This window comes from Tetranychus urticae, chromosome 3 (genome assembly GCF_039701765.1).
Source record: "Tetranychus urticae isolate SD_2017Ah chromosome 3, NJAU_TeUrti_SD_1.0, whole genome shotgun sequence".
Classification (NCBI taxonomy): domain Eukaryota; kingdom Metazoa; phylum Arthropoda; class Arachnida; order Trombidiformes; family Tetranychidae; genus Tetranychus; species Tetranychus urticae.
This window is the reverse complement of record NC_142960.1, coordinates 21,111,486-21,134,604: the sequence shown is the minus strand read 5'-3', so window position 1 is coordinate 21,134,604 and position 23,119 is coordinate 21,111,486. Positions and strand designations below refer to the sequence as shown.

The window sequence follows — 23,119 nt, the reverse complement described above, 5'->3', positions numbered from 1 at the left end:
ACATTTTCCATTTCATCCAATTGACATTTTTATAGACGATTAGCTTCAAAGGAAAGCTCAATTGATTCTTAAATTTACCGGCAATTTCATGGTTTCATTTAATGTAAAATTTATTGTTAACAGTTTCCATTAATGATTATCACCACTAACCAATGGTCAATCCCTGATGAAATAACTCATCGATGGTCAAAATCAATTTATCCAATAAATTAGTCTCATTGAGTATGCAACCTTTACATACAAAAAAAAGTGCAGCTCAATTGACCAGATCAACATTCAACATTAAAGGACTGTAAAGTGTACCAATTGTAAGGCCAACAAGGAACCAAAGTGAAGTTCCTTACCTAAACATTTTTTATCCAAATGTTGATCACTTTCATAGTGAAACACTTTCCCTTTTGTTGTCCCTCATCATTAACACCCTCAACACCAACAAAGAAGCAAAAGATGATCACATTAATAGTCGCTATTGTTGATGATCCATATGCAAAAAAAGATCTTATATAATAGCAATTGATGTTGGATGAGGAAAAAAAAGTCAAACTTGAAATAAGAAAGGTTCAGAAAGGAAGCTCGAAAAAAAAGGTTAAATGACTTCAAAAGTGGTGACAACAAAAGTCAACAATAGTCTATCAATAGCGGATTGATTGAAAAGATGAACAGCAAAATGTTTGTTTATTTGCCTTTGTTGAACCTAATAGTGTAACTTAATGTAACATGATGAGAGAAGCTACAAAAAAATGATAACTTGGAAAATTGTTGATAAATAATGCGAAATGGTGAAAAAAAGATGAAAAAATGTGAATAAGGATAAATTTTTATCTTGAAATTGGTCTGGCAGAGAAAGGAGTTTAAAAGTTAAGTCTTTTTATTTCAACATTATCATTATTATTATGTGGTTGGACTGGGAGTGAAAGTACAATGGCAATTTATGAATATTGATTTGTTAAGTTGAAGATGATAATGTAAAGGGAAGAGATGAGTTGGGATGAGGATGATCAAAGGGTCTTGTTGAATCACACACACTCAATCAACCTCCAACAAGTCATTATTATTCACATGTTTTTAGGTGAATCTCGGTAAAGTTTTGGCCAATTAGAGTTTGAAATGATTTCTTTCGACTTTTTTATGGCTCATTTTGGCTTCTCAGACTTTTCAAGTTTCAATATTTTTACTTGTTGAGATTTTAGTTTCTTGTTTTTGGACTTTTGACAGACTTTTCATTGTGAGAAATGATGGTTCAACAGCAACGTAAATCGTTCATGATTCGTGATATCCTGTCAAATGATGTGGAAAGTGATTGTTCATCGCAAAGTTGCACTTGTGATTATAGTTCGTGTTTTCAGGTTTCAAGTGGTCACAGTTTGTATCATTCATCATCATCCAATCCAGTCTCGGCTTTTCATTGCAATACTTTGGGGGTTAACCAGGCAAGTGGAAAGGTTAAATGTTTAACTGGTAAAACGGGTCAAAGTGGGTTGAAAGGTTCAACCAAATGTGCAAAACTCTTTTCACATCAATCGAGTCAAATTATTTGGCCGTCTTTTCCTGTTCAGTCAACATCGAGTTGCATCTCGTGTGTTAAACCTTCATTACGAGCTGATTGGACAATTGGTAAGTTTATCGACATTTTTACAGGCTTTAAGTATGCAACTTCATCTCTAATAGTCGACTCTCATTGTAGTGTTCAAGTGAAAGTGATAAACTTGAAAATAGAGTTAGAGTTTAGTCAGAAATGCAGTTGACTAAATAGCTCAGTTTAATCAATCGAACAGTCCAAAGTTCTATGAAACTTTCAAAACTTTTTTCCTCATTTCACAAGAAAAGTGTTCCAAGTTATTCAAACAAAAATTAATCTTTTCATCATAAAACAATTAGGTTTTATAAGAGTTTAATTCCCTCGAAATCTTTCGATTCGCAAATTAAAGTTAAACTAGAAAAACAGAATATTTTTTTGCATGTTAGTATGGCAATGAGCACACAAAACAAAAGGTTCATCGTAATGTCATTTATGTATAACAATAGACAGTGAATGACGCTTTTCGAACCTTCTCATCATTCGGAAATTGAAATACGGTTACTCTATTGTAAGACGAACGAGACTCTAATCATTGAAAACAATTTGAGTGACTGGGACACTTTCCTTGTTAATCGATGGCGAAATTAGAGAAAACTTTTTGAATGATTTTGATTTGAGTTTGTTTCTTGTAATATTTATTGATTTATCGAAAGAATTTATTTGAAGAAAATCAAGTTGAACTATTGAAAAGTATTTTCGAGTTTTGGTCCAGAAATTGGGAAATTTTTGTGAACACTTTCAAAATGTTGTTTGGATTTTTTGGAAAATACTTTAAATATTAAAGTAATAATATGTTTGGTGACTTTTTAAGGGAAATTCACATTTTTTTACTTATGTTTTTTTGTTTTTGTAGGTTCATCTGATTCTTTTAGGGATTTTGAAATTTTAGATGAAGACAACAATGAAGATGAACAGGAGAATGATGACGATGAAGATGAGTGTGATGAGGATGCGAATGAAACAGATTCGGATCAACCTTTAGATATACGATGTCAATCGAGTGAAACAACGGATCCGTTGAGTTGCAATAGAGTGAATCATGGTGATTCAAGTGGCGACAGTAATAACAAAGATAATGATAATAATGTAAGCAATAACATTTCATCGAGTCGCAAGATTAGACGAAATCGAACCGTATTTACTGAGTTACAGTTAATGGGTCTGGAAAGGCGATTTGATAGTCAAAAATATCTGTCAACTCCAGATAGAGCTGAACTGGCTCGGATTCTTGGTTTAACTCAACTTCAGGTGAAAACATGGTACCAAGTAAGTTGACCTTAAATAAACTATTTCACTTGATCAACAAAGCAAGCTAACAAGTTAATTTGCATTTTTCAGAATCGTCGAATGAAATGGAAAAAACAGGTAAAAATTCATTTTTTCAATTCTCAATTTGCATCTTTTATCAGTTTATATTGAAGCAACTCTTACATTTTACTAATTGTTACTGAAAAGACACAATTATCACATTTATTCACAAATTGACAAGTAATTGACACAAATTTATAAATATTATAGCTCATGCTGAAATCTAATGATTGATTGAAAGAATGATGATATTAGGTGATACCTTTCTCGAAATATCGACGCTCATAGTTTTTAGTCCAATAGCCAAAATCAAGAGAACTATTGTTGAAAAAAGTATTCCATTCATGACTTGTACCAACAATATTTGTTCTTGCATAATAGGTTTAAGCATTCTAACTATTACGGTCACAAAATGCGATCGAAGTTTCAACTTTGGCCTCGATTTTCTCGAAAACTGTCCATTGGATGAATTGTTTGATAGCATCAATGGACTCAGTTTTCGATTTCCCTACAAACCCCTCTAAGTCTCACATTGTCAGCTCTTAACTTAATTGTTCGAGGCTTTGGCAGTACTTTTTACATTTCATTTGCAAACTTAACCAGAAAATAGTTATTTACCAAGAAATGGGTTAAGATGAGTTTAGTTTGTTGAATAAGTTGTTCGTGAAGTGTGTCTTTTTAGTAAGAATCTTTCTAAGCCTTCAAATTTTCTTGAAGTTTAAAGTTTAAATAAGCAAAAATATTGAATGATTGTTCATTTAAGGAGTTATTTCTGATCGATTTACTCTGAAAATCTGAATTGCTAGAGACTAATGTAGCATTGTGAATTAAATAAACTTGAATAAAATGCCTTTTCGTATTATCAATTGATTGAAGCTAGAAGTCACTCCATTTGTACTGAATTGCCGAAAAGTTTTAAAAACGCTTTTCTTCAGCAAAATTAATTCAGAGACAGAGTTGTTATTTTTCTTCTATGAACAACGAATGATTGGAAAAGTAAATAGTCCATTTTGTCGAGCAATTGAATTAAACAAAACTGTTGCTTTTACAGGTAATGCAAGGAGGATGCCCAATACCACCAACTAAACCCAAAGGAAGGCCTAAGAAAAATTCAATCCCATCACTTGGAATCAACTTTGAAGCAACCCTTTTATGTTCAACAAATCATGGAACCAGTTTATTCAGAAATTGTTTTCGTTGATCTTTCACGGCAATCATTGAAATACTCAGTTCACAATCACTAAAAATGCAATACAAAAATTGTGCCCAAAAAAGATGTCAAATCATTAACTCTAATCTTATGGATCGTCGTTTCTAACCAGCAATCCATTTTTCCAGTCAACAATCAAAGTTGTTTAACCAATTCCTGTTACCTTTGGTCAACATTTGATCATTAATTTTTACCAGAAAAAAGCAAAATTGAACACAAACTTCAATATTTAAAAACCATAATTGGGTTGTTTATTGATACAATGTAAGGTGCAATTTGATGAACCGATTCTCGATATTTGTAAAGGTTAATTGTTCACCTCGAACATTAAAGATGTAAAGTCAACATTAAATAACAATTCAACTCTATACACTTGATTATACTCTTAAATGTTCAAAAACCTTTGAACAGCGCAAATTGATCCTCATCATTAGCATATTATTTGGATGCTCTATAAGGTTGGCTGAATGCGCCTGTCTTGTTAGGTTATAGGATTTTATGTATTTTATTATTAACAATGAAAATAGGATAAACGATTATTTAAGATGATAATGATAATGTTAATAGCAATAGTGATTGTTAATGATAATTTCATGAACTAGCATTTCATTGTAATTCATTTGCTTTTTGTGAGGCTTTGCTTTTCACTTGAAAACCATTTCTTTCACTCCATTCACTTTACCGATTTGATTGACTTGATTGGAATCAAGTCTATTATTTTACTAATTTTTTTCTTCTTTGCTCAATGACTAGACAATTAATGTTCAAGATATTTATTATTGTTAATGGTGATGATGAAGGGTGAAATAATTAGATGATAAAGGCTTTCATTTGGTATGAACAGTTACTTTTATTCATTTGCTTTTCCATAAACTTTAAATATCTACTTTTTTGCTCCTTGTCGTCTTCTGAATTCAATAAAATAAAATATTATAGTTGATTTAATAACTTGACTAAATATTTATCAAAGGTTAACATCATTAGTAAAGTATATTAGTATATTATGGTTATTATTAATGGTAATGAGTGTTTTTTGGCAAACTGAATTGTTTAATTGACTTCAGTTTGATTTGTTGCTTTCTCGGTTTTTACAAATTTTTGTTGATCTTTTTTTTATGAGAACATCAATTTTGTGGTTTTGGCAGCAAATTTTTTATTAAGGTAACCCAAACGAGTAAAATCGTGTGTCCAATTTGATTTGATGGGATCTGTTCAATTGACTCCAGATTTGGTATAATCTAAATTACTTAAACTTTATTTCCAGATTGTGCCGCTTTCGTGCCATTTTCACCATTCAATTGAAATGCTAACTTAATTTAACATTCGGAATTAGGAATTAGGAATTTGATATGATAAGAGATTTAGCGAAGTTTCAGAGCTACGTGGAAAATACATGTAAATTTTCTTGTAATGATGGATTAAAATGTCAATCGATGACAATTTAGTTGGGCTTTTGGTGGTGAACAGGCATGGCGTTTAAAAGATGAGGACACTTGTTTTTAAAAGAAGTTCCATGAGTCATGAGAGTTTAATTCTGAGCATATGAGAAAACGAATATTCAGCTGCAGATTAAATTAACTTAATCGCTGGTTATTGATAATCATTTAACTGGTTAACATGGTGTGAGCTGGAATAACTTCAACGTTGAATGATCACTTTGTTTAAATCAGGTTAGGATAAGGCTTGGCTTGTGAGAAAAAATTTCGTTGAATGATGTCACTTGATATGTGGTTGAGTAACAATATTAAAAATGGCATCCTTTTGGTTGAGAAAAACTTTTACAGCAACAAAAGATACATTCAAAGGTGGGGTTCAAAGCTATGATCATATGGTTACATTTAAACGTGAAAATTTTTGTGCTGACAATGAGGCGCCATCTATTGTTGTAGAAAGTAACTTGATACTTTTAAATTGAATTTTTCCTGGCAGAAGTAAAACTCATTTATAATATCATCTGGAAATGAGAAAATAGAAATGGACTTTTCCAGGTACATGAGACCATTTGATAAGAAAAGGATTAAAAGTAGCTATGAAGGATATTTTCTTTGGTCCACTAATGTATATAATCCTTCAATTGATCATGTATATGGTTGTTAAAGTAATGCAGCTAATTAAACCAAAAAATGTCCAAATGGTAAGCCTTTTGTCGGCAAATATACGATCTACTCGAGGTGCACCCATCCAATTACAAAATGAATGTATTAAGAATAGAGAGAGAACAGATTTCGCTCGAATAAAAATACAACCGGCATAACAGGCAAAAACAAATGTCTGTAAAAGATGAACAGCAAGAACAAGCCAATCAACAGTATCACTGCCGGTTATTAATCTTTCGATATAATGATTGATATGGCTTATGCTAAAGAGTCCAGATGATATAAGTATCGATGAAGAAGTGGTAAAACATTGAATCAATACATTTATCATGAGAAAACGGTATAAATATTCTTCAGTGAAAGGTCCGACAAGATAGGCACGAAGGACCGTAAAAAATGGAGGCAATGCATCCGCATTCCATCCTTCATCAATTTCCAAAGCGAAAAGGGTGCCTTCTCGATATGCATCGATTATGGGTCCAATAAACAATATTAATGTTAAACCAACAGGTATAATGATAGATTCAAATAGATAACTGGGTGAAAGACTGAAGGTTGGCTTAATAGTATCATAGTCAATGTAGCCGCTGACTAGAAGAATGATTATTGATGTAACTATCGCACAAAATGTTCCAATGGATCGCAATATTATTCCTTCTCTGGTTTCTCTGAGAGGATAATTTACAGAGAAAAGGGAAAAAAGAGAAAAGAAAAACAATAAATATCAATTAAAATGATGAAAAAAGTAGATAAAATATGCATTTGAAACTGTTGAATAGCAAATATTTAATCTACTCACCTATGGTGACTCCATGCGAGAATATACATAAATACAACAAACAATGTAGAAATCAAACAAGCAAGAAGAAAAGCAATCAATTGGCAAGACATTTTTTTTACATTGGCTTGGCATTGAAATGCTCATTTGACATACGAGAAAAAGGCAAAAAAACTAAATGAGAAGAAGAGGAAGAGAAGGGAGAGAGAGACGATAGTTTAAGGAAAAAGGAAAAGGCGAAAGACAGAGATAGAGATAAAGAAGGATAGAGAAAAGGAGAGAAAGAGAGGTTAAAAGGGAGAATAGCATGATAATTTCTGATTCGCCATTGCCATTGATGCCCGAACTGGTTAATCAAGATGGTAAACAAAAGAAAGATTGTATTTGAATGGATGTTATCGTTGGACAGTTTGCTTTAGTAAATATCATCATGGTGGATAAATGGTTTGCGATTGGTCAAAAAGTAAGAAAAATAATGGAAGACAAAAACGGTTTTACAATCAGGCGAAGAGAAAATATTTAAACTGAATAGGTAACAAGTAGGGAATGTTATGGCGATGATGATGATGATGATGATGAAAATGATGACAGTAATGAAGATGTTGATGAAACAGATTTATTTGGTCCTCTAATTTTACTTCAACTACTACTTCTGATATTACTTGGGTTTCTCCTTTCTCTCATTTCTTCCTCTCTCTCTCTCTCAATTTTTCTTGTTCATTTTCTTCTTCATCTTCTGCACTGCTTTTTCTGTTTCTTTTTCATCGTCTTACTGTTTTTTTCTCTTCTTCACCATCTTCTTTTTCATCTTATAACCAACATTTTGATATCATTGTTGTTATACACCAATTTTATAAAGTTGCGCATTTTTCTTTCTTTTCTCTTTCTTATGGTCTTTCTATGCGCAAACTTTATAAAAGTTAGTGTCAAGCTTGTTAGCTGTACTTTATGTTTACTTTTTGTTCATTCAGTTTAATTATGATTTCATTCGCTATCCATAGGTGCCGCTGAGTTTACTGATAGGAATATAGTGACTCCATTTTCTTTCTCTTTCACTTTCTCTTTCATTTCTCTCTGTTTTTGATCTTCTCTTTCTCTTGGTCTCTCTCTTTTTTCTTCTCTCTCCTCTCTTCATCGTCCACCATGAAAATGAAGAGTAGAAGTCTTTTCAGGCTTTGTGTTTGTTATTATTGTTATGTGTAATTAATGGCTTAATTAAATTGTGGTGACTAATGGACTCCAATTTGAGTACAAGCAGTGCTGGTTCACACAATAGTGATAAAGACTCAATTATTATTTTATCTGGTGATATGACACCCGAGAAACGGGGTAGCGGCCAGGTTGGAGGTGATGGCCGCAAGAGAAAACGTAAGGTTGATGATGGAGTAATCGCTGCTGTTGCTGCTGGGGGAACTGGTAGTAGTAGTGGAGGAACCCAAGGAATGTCTAATACCCGTGGACAAACACCAAATAGTAGCTCTAAAAGTGCTCGTGGTGATTTAAAAAAAATGAATGAATTCTTCAACATAAAACAACACCAGAGTTATTCGCCTAGTCGCTACGGGGGATCTAGATCACCAACTTCACAAGGATATCAACATTACATGTATCCTCCACCTTCCTCACCAGGTACTGTGGGTAATATTCCTGTTTCACCTTCAGTCTCGGTAGCCGGTAATCCACTAAGCTCGCCACCAAATACACCAATAGCATCTGACTGGGTCGGAGGTAATTCCAACCCGGATTATTCAAATATTATGGGTCCACCGATGTCTGGTTTAATGTCTCGACAAGCTACAGTTGTTCCGGTGGGGTCAGTTGTTAATAACTCAGGAGGGCCTACCTCAGTACAACCACCACCACCGAACGCCAATTATCCAACCTATTACTCAAATACTTGTTCAAGAGCTGTACAGACTGACGTAACAATGAAACAATTACGTGAAATAGAAAATAAATCTGCGTCGGATTTGGAGGAACGTGATGGTAAAATAGACGATCTCCAGAGGACCGGGGACGAGTTAAAAAGACAATTACAAGCTCAGTCAAAGTTAATAGACAAACAAAAAGAACAATTAGCCAAGTCAACAGAAGTTACCAAAATGTTGTTAATAGAAAAATCACAAATGGAAAAGAAAGCCGCAAGGCAGAAGTGTATGCAAAATCGTTTAAGATTGGGACAATTTGTTACTCAAAGGCAAGGTGCATCTTTTGTTGAAAATTGGAATGATGGACATGCTTTCACAGAATTAATGAAAAAACAGGAGCAGATAGCTGCTGAAAGAGAAGAAATAGAACGTCAAAGAAAACTATTAGCTAAAAAGAAACCCAATAATGTACAAGTGAAAAAGGGTGATAGGTCATCCAATGTGACATCAAATCAAACATCCAATCAAGGTTCCAACGGAAACAACCAAGTGATATCAAGTAATCTGACACAGTTATCCAATGGCACACTCTCTGGTACTGGGGCAGCTTTCACAGATTTTGTTAAGCCCGAGCCAGTGGCAAGTTCATCTGGAGCTCAAAAAGACTATACCATGTATGAATATTATGAAATGGATGAGATATTAAAACTTAGACAACAAGCTTTAAAGAAGGAAGATGCCGATCTTCAGTTAGAATTAGAGAAATTGGAAAGAGAAAGAAATCTTCATATTCGAGAGCTTAAAAGGATACACAATGAAGACCAATCTCGATTTAACAACCATGCTGTGCTAAATGACAGGTATCTACTATTAACATTACTGGGTAAGGGTGGTTTCAGTGAAGTGCACAAAGCTTTTGACCTCAAAGAACAGAAATATGTTGCCTGTAAAATTCATCAGTTAAACAAAGATTGGAAAGATGATAAGAAGGCCAACTATATAAAACACGCTCTTAGGGAATACAACATTCATAAAAAATTGGATCATCCAAGGATTGTGAGGTTATTTGATGTTTTTGAAATAGATCCAAATTCATTTTGTACTGTATTGGAATACTGTGATGGACATGATTTAGATTTTTACCTTAAACAACACAAATGCATTCCTGAAAGGGAGGCAAGATCTATTATTATGCAAGTGGTTCATGCCTTGAAGTATCTCAATGAAATTAAACCACCAATAATCCATTATGATCTTAAGCCTGGTAAGTATCCATATGTTTTAATTTCTATCCTCTCCTTTTTTTCCTATCAATTTTATCCCTTTTTCCTTTTTTCTCTTATTCTTAATTCTGCTGCTCTCCATATTATCACCACATTATTACGATTTTTTTTTCTCTCCTTTTTAACCAACTATTTCCTAACCAACTTGAGTTGACTCTTTGTCATTTGCTTTTTACTCTCCCCTCCTTGAATATCTTCGTTTTTCCCTTTTTATCGCCATCATCATCATCATTCTTTTCTTCAACTGACAATATGTATCTTAGATTTTTCTTGTTTATTAGATAAGTATAAGTATAAGGTAAAAGAGAGATTACAAGAACTAGTTCGGGCAAAGTAACACAAGTGACGCCACCGACATTTTTATCTTTATATTTATATATGTTTAGACATTATGTGAATCTATCTCTCGCTCTTATTCCCTCTCCCTTGTTGTTGTGATGATGATGATGATGATGATGGTGAGTTCAAATGTCTGCCATTACTATCATCCATTTTTTTTTGCTTTCTCTCTCAGGTAATATTCTACTTGGTAGTGGAAGTATTAGTGGAGAAATTAAAATCACCGACTTCGGTTTAAGTAAAATAATGGACGATGAAAACTATAGTCCCGACCACGGCATGGATTTAACGTCTCAAGGAGCAGGAACATATTGGTATCTTCCTCCAGAATGTTTTGTTGTCGGCAAAAATCCACCAAAAATTTCATCTAAAGTTGATGTATGGAGTGTAGGTGTAATATTTTACCAATGCCTTTATGGGAAAAAGGTAAATCAGTTGAATTTTGTTCATTTTTTTCTTGTATATTATCTATTTCTTGATCTAGCTTCATTAGCTACTGGTTAATCAACATCCTTTTGACTCACTTATTCATCAATATTTTATTTATTCTTATTTTCTTTCATTCTTTTCTATTCAGCCTTTTGGACATAATCAATCCCAAGCCACTATTTTAGAAGAAAACACAATACTGAAAGCAACTGAAGTAGAATTCCCTGCAAAACCTGCTGTCAGTATTGATGCTAAGCACTTTATTCGAAGATGCCTTCAATATAAAAAAGAGGATAGAATAGATGTGCTATCCTTATCCTGTGAAGATTATCTTAAACCCAGCACGAAGCATGGTAGAGGAAGTAATTCTAATGATAAATCAAGCTCCTGAATTGGCTGACCAGAAAGACTTGAAACCAACTAACATTCAGATTTGAGAAGGACTATAAAATCACAGAAGAACACACGAAGAGACAAGCGGATCCGCTTAAGTTACAAGACACGACAATAATGCGAAATGTAAATCAATGTAAATCATGTCAAAAATTTTCCGCTTCATTAACATTTTTCATCCAACTGAATTGGTGAATGAAACAAAACAAAAAAGTATCTTCAAACAGACACTAAAATTACAACTAAAGAAACAAAAATGCTGTGCAAAATAATGCAAGATTATTTTGTTCACATTCACAACCACATTTCAACAACATGATAACAATCAATAAAATAATTCCCAGTTTGAAGAGTTTAATAGCTTGTTTCACTTTCCAATAATAATGCTATTGATATAGTTTCTCCTTATTTGCTACTCAATTGTTTGATGAAAATTATTGAGAAGCCAATTTGGCGAAGACTAAAGAATTATTTATCGAATTGAGAATTACATTTTTCATTTGTTAACTCTTTATTGACCCAATGAAACATCCCCTTAAAATTAATTTAAAAATCAAATCCGGAAAGGTTTCCATCATTTCCAGACGAAACTGATAATCTTCAAATGTTATAAATTTCAAGGGATAAAACAATTGAGTGCAAATTGATAAATGAAACTTATGTCTAAAATTTTGTCTCAACTGGGAATTAATGATGATTTTTGTTAATTATTCAAATTGTGTTATTACCTTCTGTTGTAATAGCCGTTATAAGTTGATGAAACGTTGTATGTCAATAGATTGGAAAAGGTACAATTTAGTTTTGCTATTTCATTTGCTATTTATACATAAATCGTTGCGAAAACGTTCGACATGATATTAAACGTTCAATTATCATTGATAATTGAACGATAATCTAAATTGTGAGTAAAAATCACTTTAGATTTTATAGGAATTACAAGTCTCTAAAGTAATCTGTTTTTTGTATCTAAACAATTGTGAAACCAAAAAAGATGACAAAATTGCAGTCAACACTTCTTAACAGATTTTGGTTGATTCAAGTGTTAAAATTGATCACTCTGAATTTGAATCTGGTTTCTCCATGAAAATTTTCAAATGCTACAAAACTAAACCATGAACCATCATTGAACATTTACATCAATCATTTGTTATCATTCACAGTGAAAGCAGTTTTTTTCAATAATTTTTTTACAGCGAAGAAAAGAGTTGAAATTAATTTCAATGTATTATTGAAAATTAATGATTATCCAACATAAAATTAATCAATCGTTGTAAGTTATATTTTTATTCCAGATAATCATTTGTTTTCAATGGATGAAAATTTTTCTTCTCTGTAAAAAAAAGTAATGAAATAAATGCTTGTATTTGGTATCAAACCCCTTAAAAAATCACTAAACTAACATAAGTGTAATCATCCGATTGAAGATGAATCCCATAATTTAATTGTTGTTCATTCAGTTCATTTCCAGGTTGGATTAATGAGCAATTATTTTAAAAATGGACTTCAATCGTCAAGATCATTTTTCGTTGTGATAAGAGCAAATTGATTCAATGAATCAATCGCTGAAATCACAAATTTGATAGTTTCCAAGTTTTTGGTAATCAATAAAAGTGCGCATTTCAACACACTAACCTAATTGTTTTTAAATTTTCTAATTGTAAAATTCATTTGTTTCACTGAAAAGAACATGTTATTGAAAGACAAAAAATTAGCTTCCAATTGAATATCGGAAAGGAATGGTGATTTAAAGACGCAAACCCACCTAGAATGAGAAAGCAACTTGTTGCAATGAAATTGAATGAGCAGAGGAAAAATGAGAAACTTGAAAGTCGCAACATTTCAAGGAAATTCAATTAAATTGAAGAGATCAATTGAAATATGGAAATAGCCATGATTTTACATTTGCTCTTCCCTGATAATACAGACGAGAAATTATTGAACAAATGCAGCATGAAATATTCCTTTTTTCCTCTCCTTCTTCTGGCTTATCATGTGTTTGGGTTACTTATGGTGCTCAGTGTAGTCATTTTGTTTGTTGTTACTCCTTTTCACTGCACAAGCCCATCCTTAGAGACTCTGAAGATTTAACAATCATTTAATATCGTATCCAGAGAAGGTTAAAGTTTGGATTAATGATTAAGGTTACAGTTTTTTGTTTTGTACAATTTAAAGATGACCAAAGGACTAAAGTTACTTGAAAACTCGGAAATATTTAAAGATTATTCAAGATCAAAATGGTCGATAGTGTCTGAGTAATGCTCCATTTGAGTGGTTTAGTCATTCAATCCATTGTCCAAAGAGTAAATGCATGATTCATTCCAACTTGTAGTCTGTAAAAGAGAAAAGATTTAATTAGTTTTTATTCGTCAATTATATTTTAAAGGTTTATCAAAGCTATATTCTTGGGATAATATTAACAAAAGTTGAAACAGTTTTGTCTTTGTTACAAAAAGTGTCCAAAAAGAGAGTGAAAATTATCTAAAAAAATGTTTTCAACTTACGATTCAATGGTTTTGATGTCCATTTTGCATCCAAAGAGTAACAGTTGGTCAGACGAGATTCTAGTTTAACTGGTAAAATGCTGCTTTTGCAAGATTAAGAGATTAAAAGGTTACTTTTGTCCGGATAAATGATAATCAAAGAGTTAAGAAAACAAAGCGGACTTTTCAAACATAAGCCTATCATAATATTCAAACTAATTAATCACAGTTGTGAATTGTATTCTGTACTTTAGCTAAGAAATTAAGTATAAATTTTATCATTAATTAGCTGTTTGACTTTTTATTTCTAAAATGAATCGCACAATCGAATTAATTAATGGAGAATGTTTACACCCTAAGTAAAAATAAAACTCGACAGAGGGCGCTTAAAAGAGTCAACCAAAACAAATTAAAAAACCTTTTCTGTTACATTCCTGCGATCGTAAGATACATTTAAAATGTTCAATTCTCGTAAATACAGTGAATTTTGTTAAGTTTAATTGCTTTTAAATTTTGTTTATCGAAAATATTGTTAATATTAGAGTGAAATCTTGAGCCGATGATCGGATGATTCAACAACTGAACAATTTTGGTAAGATTTATGAAGATTGTGTAATAAATTCAGCATCATATTGAACAACAAAAATCAGATAAATTATTTCCTTGATTTTTGTCGTTTAAATTTTTATGATGCGATGCAATATAAATCTTTATGATTGTTTTGCGATATCAAAGTTAAAAAGTGTTTTAAAATACAGAAGGATTGAGTTGGAACTGTAAAAACATTTTATTAAATCATTTATAAACATTATAGTAATTTCTGTTTTTTTCATATTTTTAGATCGATTAATAATTTACTTGGCTAAAATATATTCTGAATAAGCATTGATATTGCTTATTCAAATTGTGGACGGATTCAAACAATGGCTAATTATCACTGTGATTCTATTGACAATCAAGATGGACGTTTCGTATTGGAATTTATGGCAATCTCAATTATATTATTACCAAGGAAATAATCGGTGGCTACAATGTTGGCACATCTATTGTACCAGTCATCGCGGAACCATTTGGTAACTAGATAATTGACTGATTGAGCCAGTTTACGAAGTCCGCCATAGGTCAGGAATTTGACTGCATTCGGAGTCAGCTCGGCCATTGCTGCTGAAGGACCAGACGATGAACAAATGGTTCGATTTAAATAACTGGAAAGTTGTGTAATTGAATCTGTATTGGCCCATAGTTGTTTAACTGCTGGAAATAAATATGGTCTACTCATCCTCAAGTATTCTGCGTGTCCTAAAATGAGCCGACGTCCAGTTGACACAATAGAATCGAGGGTTTTCTGATAATTTGAAGCACCTGTGTTCTCCGTCAAATGGTCACCAACAATGGATTCAACCAGATTGAGTAAATCATTGTGACGAGTCATGTTTATCTGGCCTTTAGACTCAAAGCCAAGTGGGAATCGGTGAAAATCCAATATAACAACCTCTTCACTTGTTGAATCCATGAATTGTTTAATTTGGAGTAATACCTCACGAACCGTCTTATCTATTGGATAAAAATCATGAGCAATCCAAAAGTCTTCGCCATGCTTTGGATCATACATAATACGAATGTCCAAATATCTGATAGAAAACGATATCAAACGAAAAGAAAAATTAAAATGATCGAAAAATGTGCTTGGATTCATGTTTAATTAACTCGATAATTTTGACACGGCTTGTTTGATGTAAATCTTGCTTGGTTTTTATGCAAGAAAAACATTAGATGAGGAAAAGTAAACCAAATCAAATCTTTATTAATTGTGCTCAAAGGTCAAAGTGTTTCTATGGAAAATCCAAAACAATTTTTTCTGCGTTCAGTTAAATTCACTTGAATTGGTTAATTTCTACTTAATCTGTTACATTTTATCTGCCGACATTTAATTATCATCTCTAGTCTCAAGATTTCATTAATTATCGAGAAAAAACTCCCAATCAAATGTTGGTCTTCTTCCAGTTTTTATCTCTGGTTGTTGAACACGAGCTCATCTGCGACATCTATTATGATTAATTTTAATCTGTTGCAGTGACTTTGTGTATTTTTTTCTTGTGTTAACATTTTTCTGGTTGTAACCAGTAAAGAGGAACCATTTACATTGACTTTGTTTCCTGTTTTTTGCTACAAAGAAAGATGAAGCAAAACTTCCTTCCAAGATGAAAAGGAATACTGTAAACAGCTGATTGAGAGAGAGAAACTGAGACACAAAGAGGATTCAAAGTTAAATCCTGATAAAACGCATGTCTATCATCATTATCATCATCAACCTTATCATCATCATTGACAACTTGATTCTGCTGTTGGTACTTTTATATACACAATACTAATATACTTTTATACTTTGGACGTGGTTAAAAATGGTGGATCAAAGAAGAAAGAAAGTGAAAAAGAAACTCAATGATCATTTAACAAACCTGTACCTCAAAGGCGTCGATACAAGAGGAAAAAGTAGAAACAGAAAAAGCAAATCAATCGATATCTCAATGATGATAACCTATCATTTTACTAATTTCAATCGATTGTTGTAATGTACTTAGCCTATTATAGGGTATCTGTGTGTGATTAAGTCACCTTTTGCTAAGTAAATGGGACAATGGAAAGGTATCCGTAGCAAAAACCAGGTCAAGATGGTGATCTCCGGGTTAAGAACCATGAGGCTAAAGACAAGAATGGAGGGATCCCAATGTAAATGACCTCTAGTCTACTGAAACAATGACCTACAACTTTTATGGTGCACTGTTAAATGGCGAAAGTTGAAACAAGTATCTTCTATTGACAATATTAATAATTATATTGGATTCTCATTCTATCATAATTTAATATTCCACTTGCTACACCGTTAAAATTAGTTAATTGTGACCAGATTCTTCTTACATTGTAACCGTTTCAAAGCTAACTTGAACATTTGCATAGAAATAAAGCTTTGATAAGCTTGATGGATAATGATTATAAGGTTAAAAACAAAGTGTCACACTGAAACCATTAAATGTATCTCCAAGGTTCGTCAACCATACAAATTGCTCAGCAAGTGTTAATTAGATCTAATTGTAAATGGTTTAGAATCAATTCAATTATCTTATTAGCAAATACATTTTATCAGATGTACTCTTTAATAGTTTAATCTTGATTCATCAAACAGTTTCTTTTTTCCAAAAGATTTAAAGGTCGTTTTCTGATTAGCTAAAGACATACAATACATGCACATGTACCTAATGCCACTTTAATATTTAAAAATTTGAAACTAGGCTATCTTCCTATTTTTGCCATTCATTTTTAGAAAAATTTAAAGATAATTTAATCAATAATTTTTCAAGAGATTTAGTAAACTCTGCTTAAAACTTGAAATAATAATAGAGAATAATCTGGGTAGTTGATTTGAGCAAAGTATTCCAAGCAACTTATTCATAACTTTGATAAAATTTCGTGGGCGTAAAACCAATTGATTCACCATGTAGCAAGCAATAATCCAGATTCATTTAATGGTACCATTGAAAGAGCCATTTGACCTTTAAATCATTTTACATCGAAGCAGATGTAACGAGCAATTAGACAACGCTTGAAATACTGTGTTGAGCCAAGAAATCACACAAAATCATAGAATGTTGATTCCAGTATAATTTAAACCAGCAATAAACATAATTCGATATAATCATAGATCATTTAGTCACACCTAAAATTGACCTTTGAAAATGGAATCTTTTAAACGTGTGAAAAACAAAATTAGTTGATTCCTAACCAACATTGCAACCAACTTCAACAAGTTGCCAATAGCAACTAATCATCTCATCTTGTAAACACTTCAACACTCACTCTTTTCCACATTACTAGATGGCGTCGCATGTTTCATGCCAACATTTTATTGTTAATCTCAAGTTTTAGGTTCATTCAGTAACTATGATTAAAATGATTGAATTAACCCAATTAAGGTCAAGAAATGAGCAGAATTTGTTATTTCTAGCAACTACAGTCAAAGTGTTTAAAAAGCGAATCAGCAAGTGAAGTTATTAAGCGTTGAACCAATGAATAAAAACAAACAATCAAATGTCAAAAACTAGAAATTATTAATCAGATCATAAAAAGCCAGCAATTAAAGAGTCTTGTTTTTGTCCGATGTTTATTAAGACTCAAACAAATACATATATAAATATCTAATAGATCTGGTTGTCCTTTCCTGATTGAATAAAATTGAATTTCCTAATCTAATAACTCAGGATTCAAGGTAAAAATTGATTCTGTAGTCAATATTCAAATTCATTTCTTGTTTCCCTTATAACCAAATGAATTTGAAAATAGCTAAATATGTTTTAAATTGGTCAAGTTTACCATTGGATGAACTTTTCATCAAATGCTCAGTCCAGCAAACAAGTGAAAAGAGGTTGATCTTTTTTTTGCATTTCCATAAGACTTTTGATTTTCATTAATTTACTAATTGAACCAATTTTCTGGTTCAATAATGTTTAGCGAAAGTAAAATTTCTGATATTAGTTGCTTTTTATGCCTTTTTTGGTGCAAGATTCAATCCAAGAACCAGATGCTGAATGGAAACAAAGTTGAAGCCTTAACATTATTTCATTGTCTCAATACAATGCTACACATTTATTATTCATTTATTGTGCTTAATATACCTTTCGCTATTCATGATGAAGTAACAAAACAGTAAAGTGACAAACAATTAAGACCAAAGTCTCCAGTTATCGATTAAGTGTAAATTACCGAAGCAATATTAATATGAAGCAAAACAATGATGAAGTTGCCAGCCAAAATGCACAACAACCTGAACCAATTCAGGGAACAGAATTTTGTTCAATCAAAATATTCTCTTGATATTTACATAATATCAATATCCTTTGAATATTAATACAACCATTAATATCAAATCAATCATCAAAATTTCAATTTAACAAGCAATCTAAAACATTCAACAGTCAATTCCTAAACTCTAACTCTATTAAAATGGGTAAGCAAATGAAAAATCAAGCAAAATTGAAAATCCAAAAAATTCAATGAAAAAGAAGCAAAATGAACCAAATGTCTGCCTGAGTCAAGAATTGATAGAAGGTCAAAAATTTCTGATTCAGAATCTAGAAAAAAAAGAGAAATTTTGATTTCTGTTTTACCATTGAAATTTCAATGTTCACTTTGACCTTTGAATATCGACTGAATATGAAAACTAGGATTTAATGTTGAATCTAATGTTGAGCTAATTAGTGTTGGATAAAAGGATAAACTGAAAGGTTTGGGTTAAATTGTTGTCAAACCACGAAAGGATAAACATTTTGGTTTATCTTTTCTCATTAAATTGCTATTAATAGACTGAAAATTTGACACTGAAAGGCGAATTTGATTCCGATGAGATTCCCTTGTCTGATGAGTATTCATTTCTATTCAATTGAATCAATGTTTATCAATTAATAAGACACAAAATTGAATCAATATCTGGTTCAATCCAAACTGATCACTTGTTTGACATTCATTATGAGACATGAAAACATTCAATTTATACCGTCCATTAATCAAGTAATCTTATTCACTCAAATTGTTCATGTTATTCCCCTTTAAACTAATATTTGCTTCAACCAGACCTTCGTTTCATTTCATTTTTTGTTTGTTTCCATTTTCATTTCATGTAAACAGTTGAAACTGGGCGAAATGTTTCAATGTTTTTTTAGTCAAAGAGAAAAGATATTTTATGGAAAAAAAGTTAGTTAAATATTTGGTTAAATAAGAGCTATTAGATAATGGTAGACATCAAAAATGAATAAAGAAACTAAAAAATCTGGAAAATTGCTTGAAAAGCGATTCCCAAATTCAATTTTGATTCCAATCAGATGACTTTCGATATTGACTTTTGACATGTTTTGTCACGACTAGGACGTTGACTATAAACAAGAATTAGCTGTTCAACTGCTCAGCCATCTGAACATCCATTAGTTTTCAAAGTATTCAAAGTGTTTAACATTAAGAATTGCAAGATCGAGCTTTAAGTTTTTTGATTTTCTTTGCAACTGATAACTGAAATGATTGAGCGAAGACCAAAGAAATCAAAATTTCTTTCAATTTTGACTTTTGTATCTTGCAGGCTGATCTTTCTCAACAGCTCCAATCTTTAAAAGGTCGAGCTCAATTAGACTGAAAGAGCAGTAGATTGATTTCAGCTCGAATTCAAGCTTTCAAAGATTGACCTTTTTCTGTCCTACTCAATGAACTGCGATTTACTCATTGACTAATGAAAATCTTTGAAATTTGCATTCCTTTGTAATCCAACCTTTTATAAGCATTGAAATCAGATCCGCTTCATTTGAACAACTTGAACAATTTGACTTTTTTAATCATTGAATTTTGTTACTTTGAAAAGACTCGATTTAGATGCAGATTTGAAAACTTGAATCCTTCAGTTCATTGACAAGTCAACGCTTTTCAACACTTGAATTGCTTAACCAATTCAACTTTTGCCTGGCTGTTAGGGCTTCAGCACTCAACTCATTTTGATCATGATGATTATGAATAAATTGAATGACAAGTTTTAAAAATGTTGATTCAAAACTGAATTAATTAACTGACACTTTGCTTTTAATTGAAGGTCTCTGGTTTGATTGCAACTTGTTTTAATTGGTTCAATTTCACAATTTCGCCATTCATTTTTGCTCCATCATGAGTGTTCTCAATGGAATTGATTATCTCTTTTCAATCTGATTTGGACAGAAAATTGTGAATGGAAAAAGCTTCTTTGTCAAACATTCGTTTCTGGTTCTCGATTCTTGTGTTGAAATGCTGCTTTTGTGGTTGGCAACTTTTCCATCATGTAGTTCATCATGCATCATGAACAACCTTGTTTTCTCAATGATTTTAATGGAGTGAAAAGTTATTTTGTTTTCGGTTAGTTCGTCATCATTGATAACTCACTGTACTGGGAATGGTAAATGATGATAAATTGATTCAAGAATACTACTGATGACAGTTGTAGGGCTAAATAACAAGTGAAAACTTGAATTCAATTGCTTGCACCATTATTTCATGTGAGGCTTTAATGCCAACCAAAATGTGATATTTATCTATTAAATCAACTGAAATGCAAACATTTAGATAATTTTATTGTTGCCATTATTATTTCATTCTCATAAACACAATCTCTTGAGCTTTTATTAACTTTTATTGTAATTTTGATCCATTAAACCTTATTAAAGCACAATGATTATCTTGAGGAAAATGTTACTCCATTTTTGCTAATGTGTTTGTATAAATGGTCAAGATTAGAGCGAGTTGGTCATTACTGTAATATTAATAAATTGACGATCATGATAACTACATGAATTACATGCATTAGCTCATCAGTTTCAATTTCAAGGACTACAAGATTAGCATTCAATGGAAAAATCGATTTATAACATGAGATAACAATCGATTTATATTAGTTTCTTATGAATTGTCTAGATTTTAAATACGATTTGATTAACAAATATTACACCGATTGCATGTGTCTATTGGAAGCAAAATAATGCTATCGATTTTCGATCTAAAATCGGCTTAAATATGCGATCCTCTGAGAAATCGATTTTGAAGGGGTAAAAATCGATAGAATGGGCATACGTGATCGATAAAAAATCGACTCATCCAACAATCGATTTTTATCAACTATCCTTAGGTACTTTGGTTAATAAATCTGAAAAAAAACATATGGATATCAAAAGTCTTGACATTCAAGTGGGTTTGACAATCAATGACGAGGAAAGATAACATAAATTGACTAAAAGCTCATGAAATCTCACATGGAAATGACTGACCGTTCAAACTAAACTCCCAGTTGACAAGCCTTCTGGGAATGAATTCTAGGAGTGAATATTGGGAGTGAAATCTAAAAGCAAATTATTGATCAACCAAATCAATCAGAGTTTTTATTCAATTTATTAGTCCAACTTTGATATCTTTATACTTACCATTGATTAATTCAATATCTGATCAACCTGACAATGTCGACATGAATATATTATATCTAAAACTCGAGGTAATATGAAGTAAACAGAAAAACAGAACGCAGAAAAATTCAAATTTTGGACTTTTTCGAGAAAAATTATGGAATATTCAAGATTTTTCCATGAAATCCCATAATTAGATCATGAATTTTACATGAACCATTGTGTAATCTAATTTGGACAAAATTATCATCTTTGAGTAAATAATCTCACAAATCAGATTATTTTCTCAGAAATAACCTGAGCCACGAGTCTTACCTGTTGCCGTAGACAAGTTGATTAAAAACATCTTCATCTTGACAAAGCGAGTAAGCATTCAAAAGTCTGTTTAACAAACCCGTTTCATAACCAACCGAATAACTGCCAGAATTGTGGGTTCCGGGTAACATCAGGGAAGACAAGGGTTTACTCCCAATGGTTTGCTTGTGTTGAGCCATCCAAAAAGGTCGACTGGGAATGCAGTTGGTCTGCTTAACCTGACCATCTTCAATCCAAGCAACAAAATACTTTAAACAACCAGAAGTAAGTGGACCTTGATTGAACCTGAAAACTGGAAACTGAATGTTGGTTCTGTCGTGACAAAAGGCAAAGGTAGAACCAGGTTAGTTGGTGAATAGATGTAATCATTGGTGAAGCCATGTAAGGTATAAAAGGAATGGATAATGAAAAGGAAAAGATAATTGTTAGTATCAAAATAAATGGGTTGCAAGTTCATTTCATCATTAAATGAATATGTTCATTATTGTTCAACAAGACTCAGACAAGTCCAAGATAATAATGTCGAGAAAATAAGACAATCATGTTTGTCTCAACTTTCATATTCAATAAACCATTCAATAGTTTCCCTGTTTATTTGCGTGTTGATTAACCTGAAACTCACCAACTCTGTTTGCACCTTGATTCCTCTTCAGAAATGCTGTTTATCCTCTTAGAGAATAATCATGATGAGAATTCTGATAAAGAACAAATTTTCGACTTTCGTTTTCTTCTTTCAGACTTTTGCTTAAAATAGCCAAGAATATCGAGTTTTTCATGAAAATTTCATGTCAACATGTCGTTGCATTTACCTATACCTCATCACCCACTGAATTACATCTGATTCATCTTAAAAACTAAAGAGAAAAACAGAAATTCTACAGAATATCAGATTTTACTTCAATTTGATTTTTTCTCTTTTTCCAGCTTCTCTAATTTCGTTAACTCATCAACTCATTAATTTGCTGAACAATTTGCCTTTATCATGTTAACATGAAAACAATTTACCTTTAAGTATCAAATGTCGCCCTTGCCAGTCAAAGTAAGTGACGAAATTGAAATGGAATCAGAAAATGAGATTAACCC

General features: G+C 32.0%; 4 protein-coding genes and 1 long non-coding RNA gene across 6 annotated transcripts in view; 2 read left to right on the top strand and 3 right to left on the bottom strand.

Moving 5' to 3' along the window:
• The first annotated feature begins 1,055 nt into the window (after window positions 1-1,055).
• On the top strand, window positions 1,056-4,465 carry LOC107364688 (uncharacterized). The gene is made up of 4 exons (XM_015932112.3): window positions 1,056-1,614; window positions 2,433-2,845; window positions 2,918-2,944; window positions 3,939-4,465. The coding sequence occupies exons 1-4, from the start codon at window positions 1,233-1,235 to the stop codon at window positions 4,086-4,088; spliced, it is 972 nt and encodes a 323-aa protein (XP_015787598.1). The 5' UTR covers window positions 1,056-1,232; the 3' UTR covers window positions 4,089-4,465.
• A 457-nt stretch (window positions 4,466-4,922) lies between these two features.
• On the bottom strand, window positions 4,923-12,332 carry LOC107364876 (uncharacterized; the record flags this gene model as incomplete). The annotated part of the gene is given in 4 exon segments (XM_089269376.1): window positions 4,923-6,861; window positions 8,576-8,688; window positions 8,869-8,888; window positions 12,221-12,332. Coding segments are annotated over 4 exon segments (939 nt in total), but the record flags the coding sequence as incomplete, so codon positions are not given.
• Window positions 8,099-11,633, top strand: Tlk (Tousled-like kinase). Its single transcript, XM_015932319.3, has 3 exons — window positions 8,099-10,103; window positions 10,637-10,887; window positions 11,039-11,633. The coding sequence occupies exons 1-3, from the start codon at window positions 8,204-8,206 to the stop codon at window positions 11,279-11,281; spliced, it is 2,394 nt and encodes a 797-aa protein (XP_015787805.1). The 5' UTR covers window positions 8,099-8,203; the 3' UTR covers window positions 11,282-11,633.
• A 760-nt stretch (window positions 12,333-13,092) lies between the features above and the next one.
• LOC112539155 (uncharacterized) lies at window positions 13,093-14,109 on the bottom strand. Its single transcript, XR_003082799.2, has 2 exons — window positions 13,785-14,109; window positions 13,093-13,613 (listed from the first exon to the last, which is right to left on the bottom strand). It is a non-coding gene; the product is annotated as an uncharacterized LOC112539155 (long non-coding RNA).
• A 417-nt stretch (window positions 14,110-14,526) lies between these two features.
• Window positions 14,527-23,119, bottom strand: part of LOC107364875 (PI-PLC X domain-containing protein 1) — a 29,112-nt gene continuing 20,519 nt past the window's right edge. Inside the window, exons 3-4 of one of the 2 annotated variants that reach the window (XM_015932320.3) lie at window positions 22,037-22,348; window positions 14,527-15,394 (exon numbers count right to left, since the gene is read on the bottom strand). In XM_015932320.3, coding sequence (XP_015787806.1) covers window positions 14,719-15,394; window positions 22,037-22,348 — 988 coding nt within the window. In that variant the 3' untranslated portion in view covers window positions 14,527-14,718. The remainder of the gene's footprint in view (window positions 15,395-22,036; window positions 22,349-23,119) is intronic. The other variant, XM_089269414.1, reaches the window with a different exon arrangement.

What these genes read in the sequence shown, in the direction of transcription:
- LOC107364688 (XM_015932112.3), top strand. Translation starts at nt 1,233, where the DNA reads ATGATGGTTCAACAGCAACGTAAATCGTTCATGATTCGTGATATCCTG. An exon ending in AGGTGAAAACATGGTACCAA is followed by an intron (nt 2,846 to 2,917) that starts GTAAGTTGACCT and finishes TGCATTTTTCAG; the next exon opens with AATCGTCGAATGAAATGGAA. An exon ending in GAATGAAATGGAAAAAACAG is followed by an intron (nt 2,945 to 3,938) that starts GTAAAAATTCAT and finishes TTGCTTTTACAG; the next exon opens with GTAATGCAAGGAGGATGCCC.
- Tlk (XM_015932319.3), top strand. Translation starts at nt 8,204, where the DNA reads ATGGACTCCAATTTGAGTACAAGCAGTGCTGGTTCACACAATAGTGAT. An exon ending in CCATTATGATCTTAAGCCTG is followed by an intron (nt 10,104 to 10,636) that starts GTAAGTATCCAT and finishes TTTCTCTCTCAG; the next exon opens with GTAATATTCTACTTGGTAGT. An exon ending in AATGCCTTTATGGGAAAAAG is followed by an intron (nt 10,888 to 11,038) that starts GTAAATCAGTTG and finishes TTTTCTATTCAG; the next exon opens with CCTTTTGGACATAATCAATC.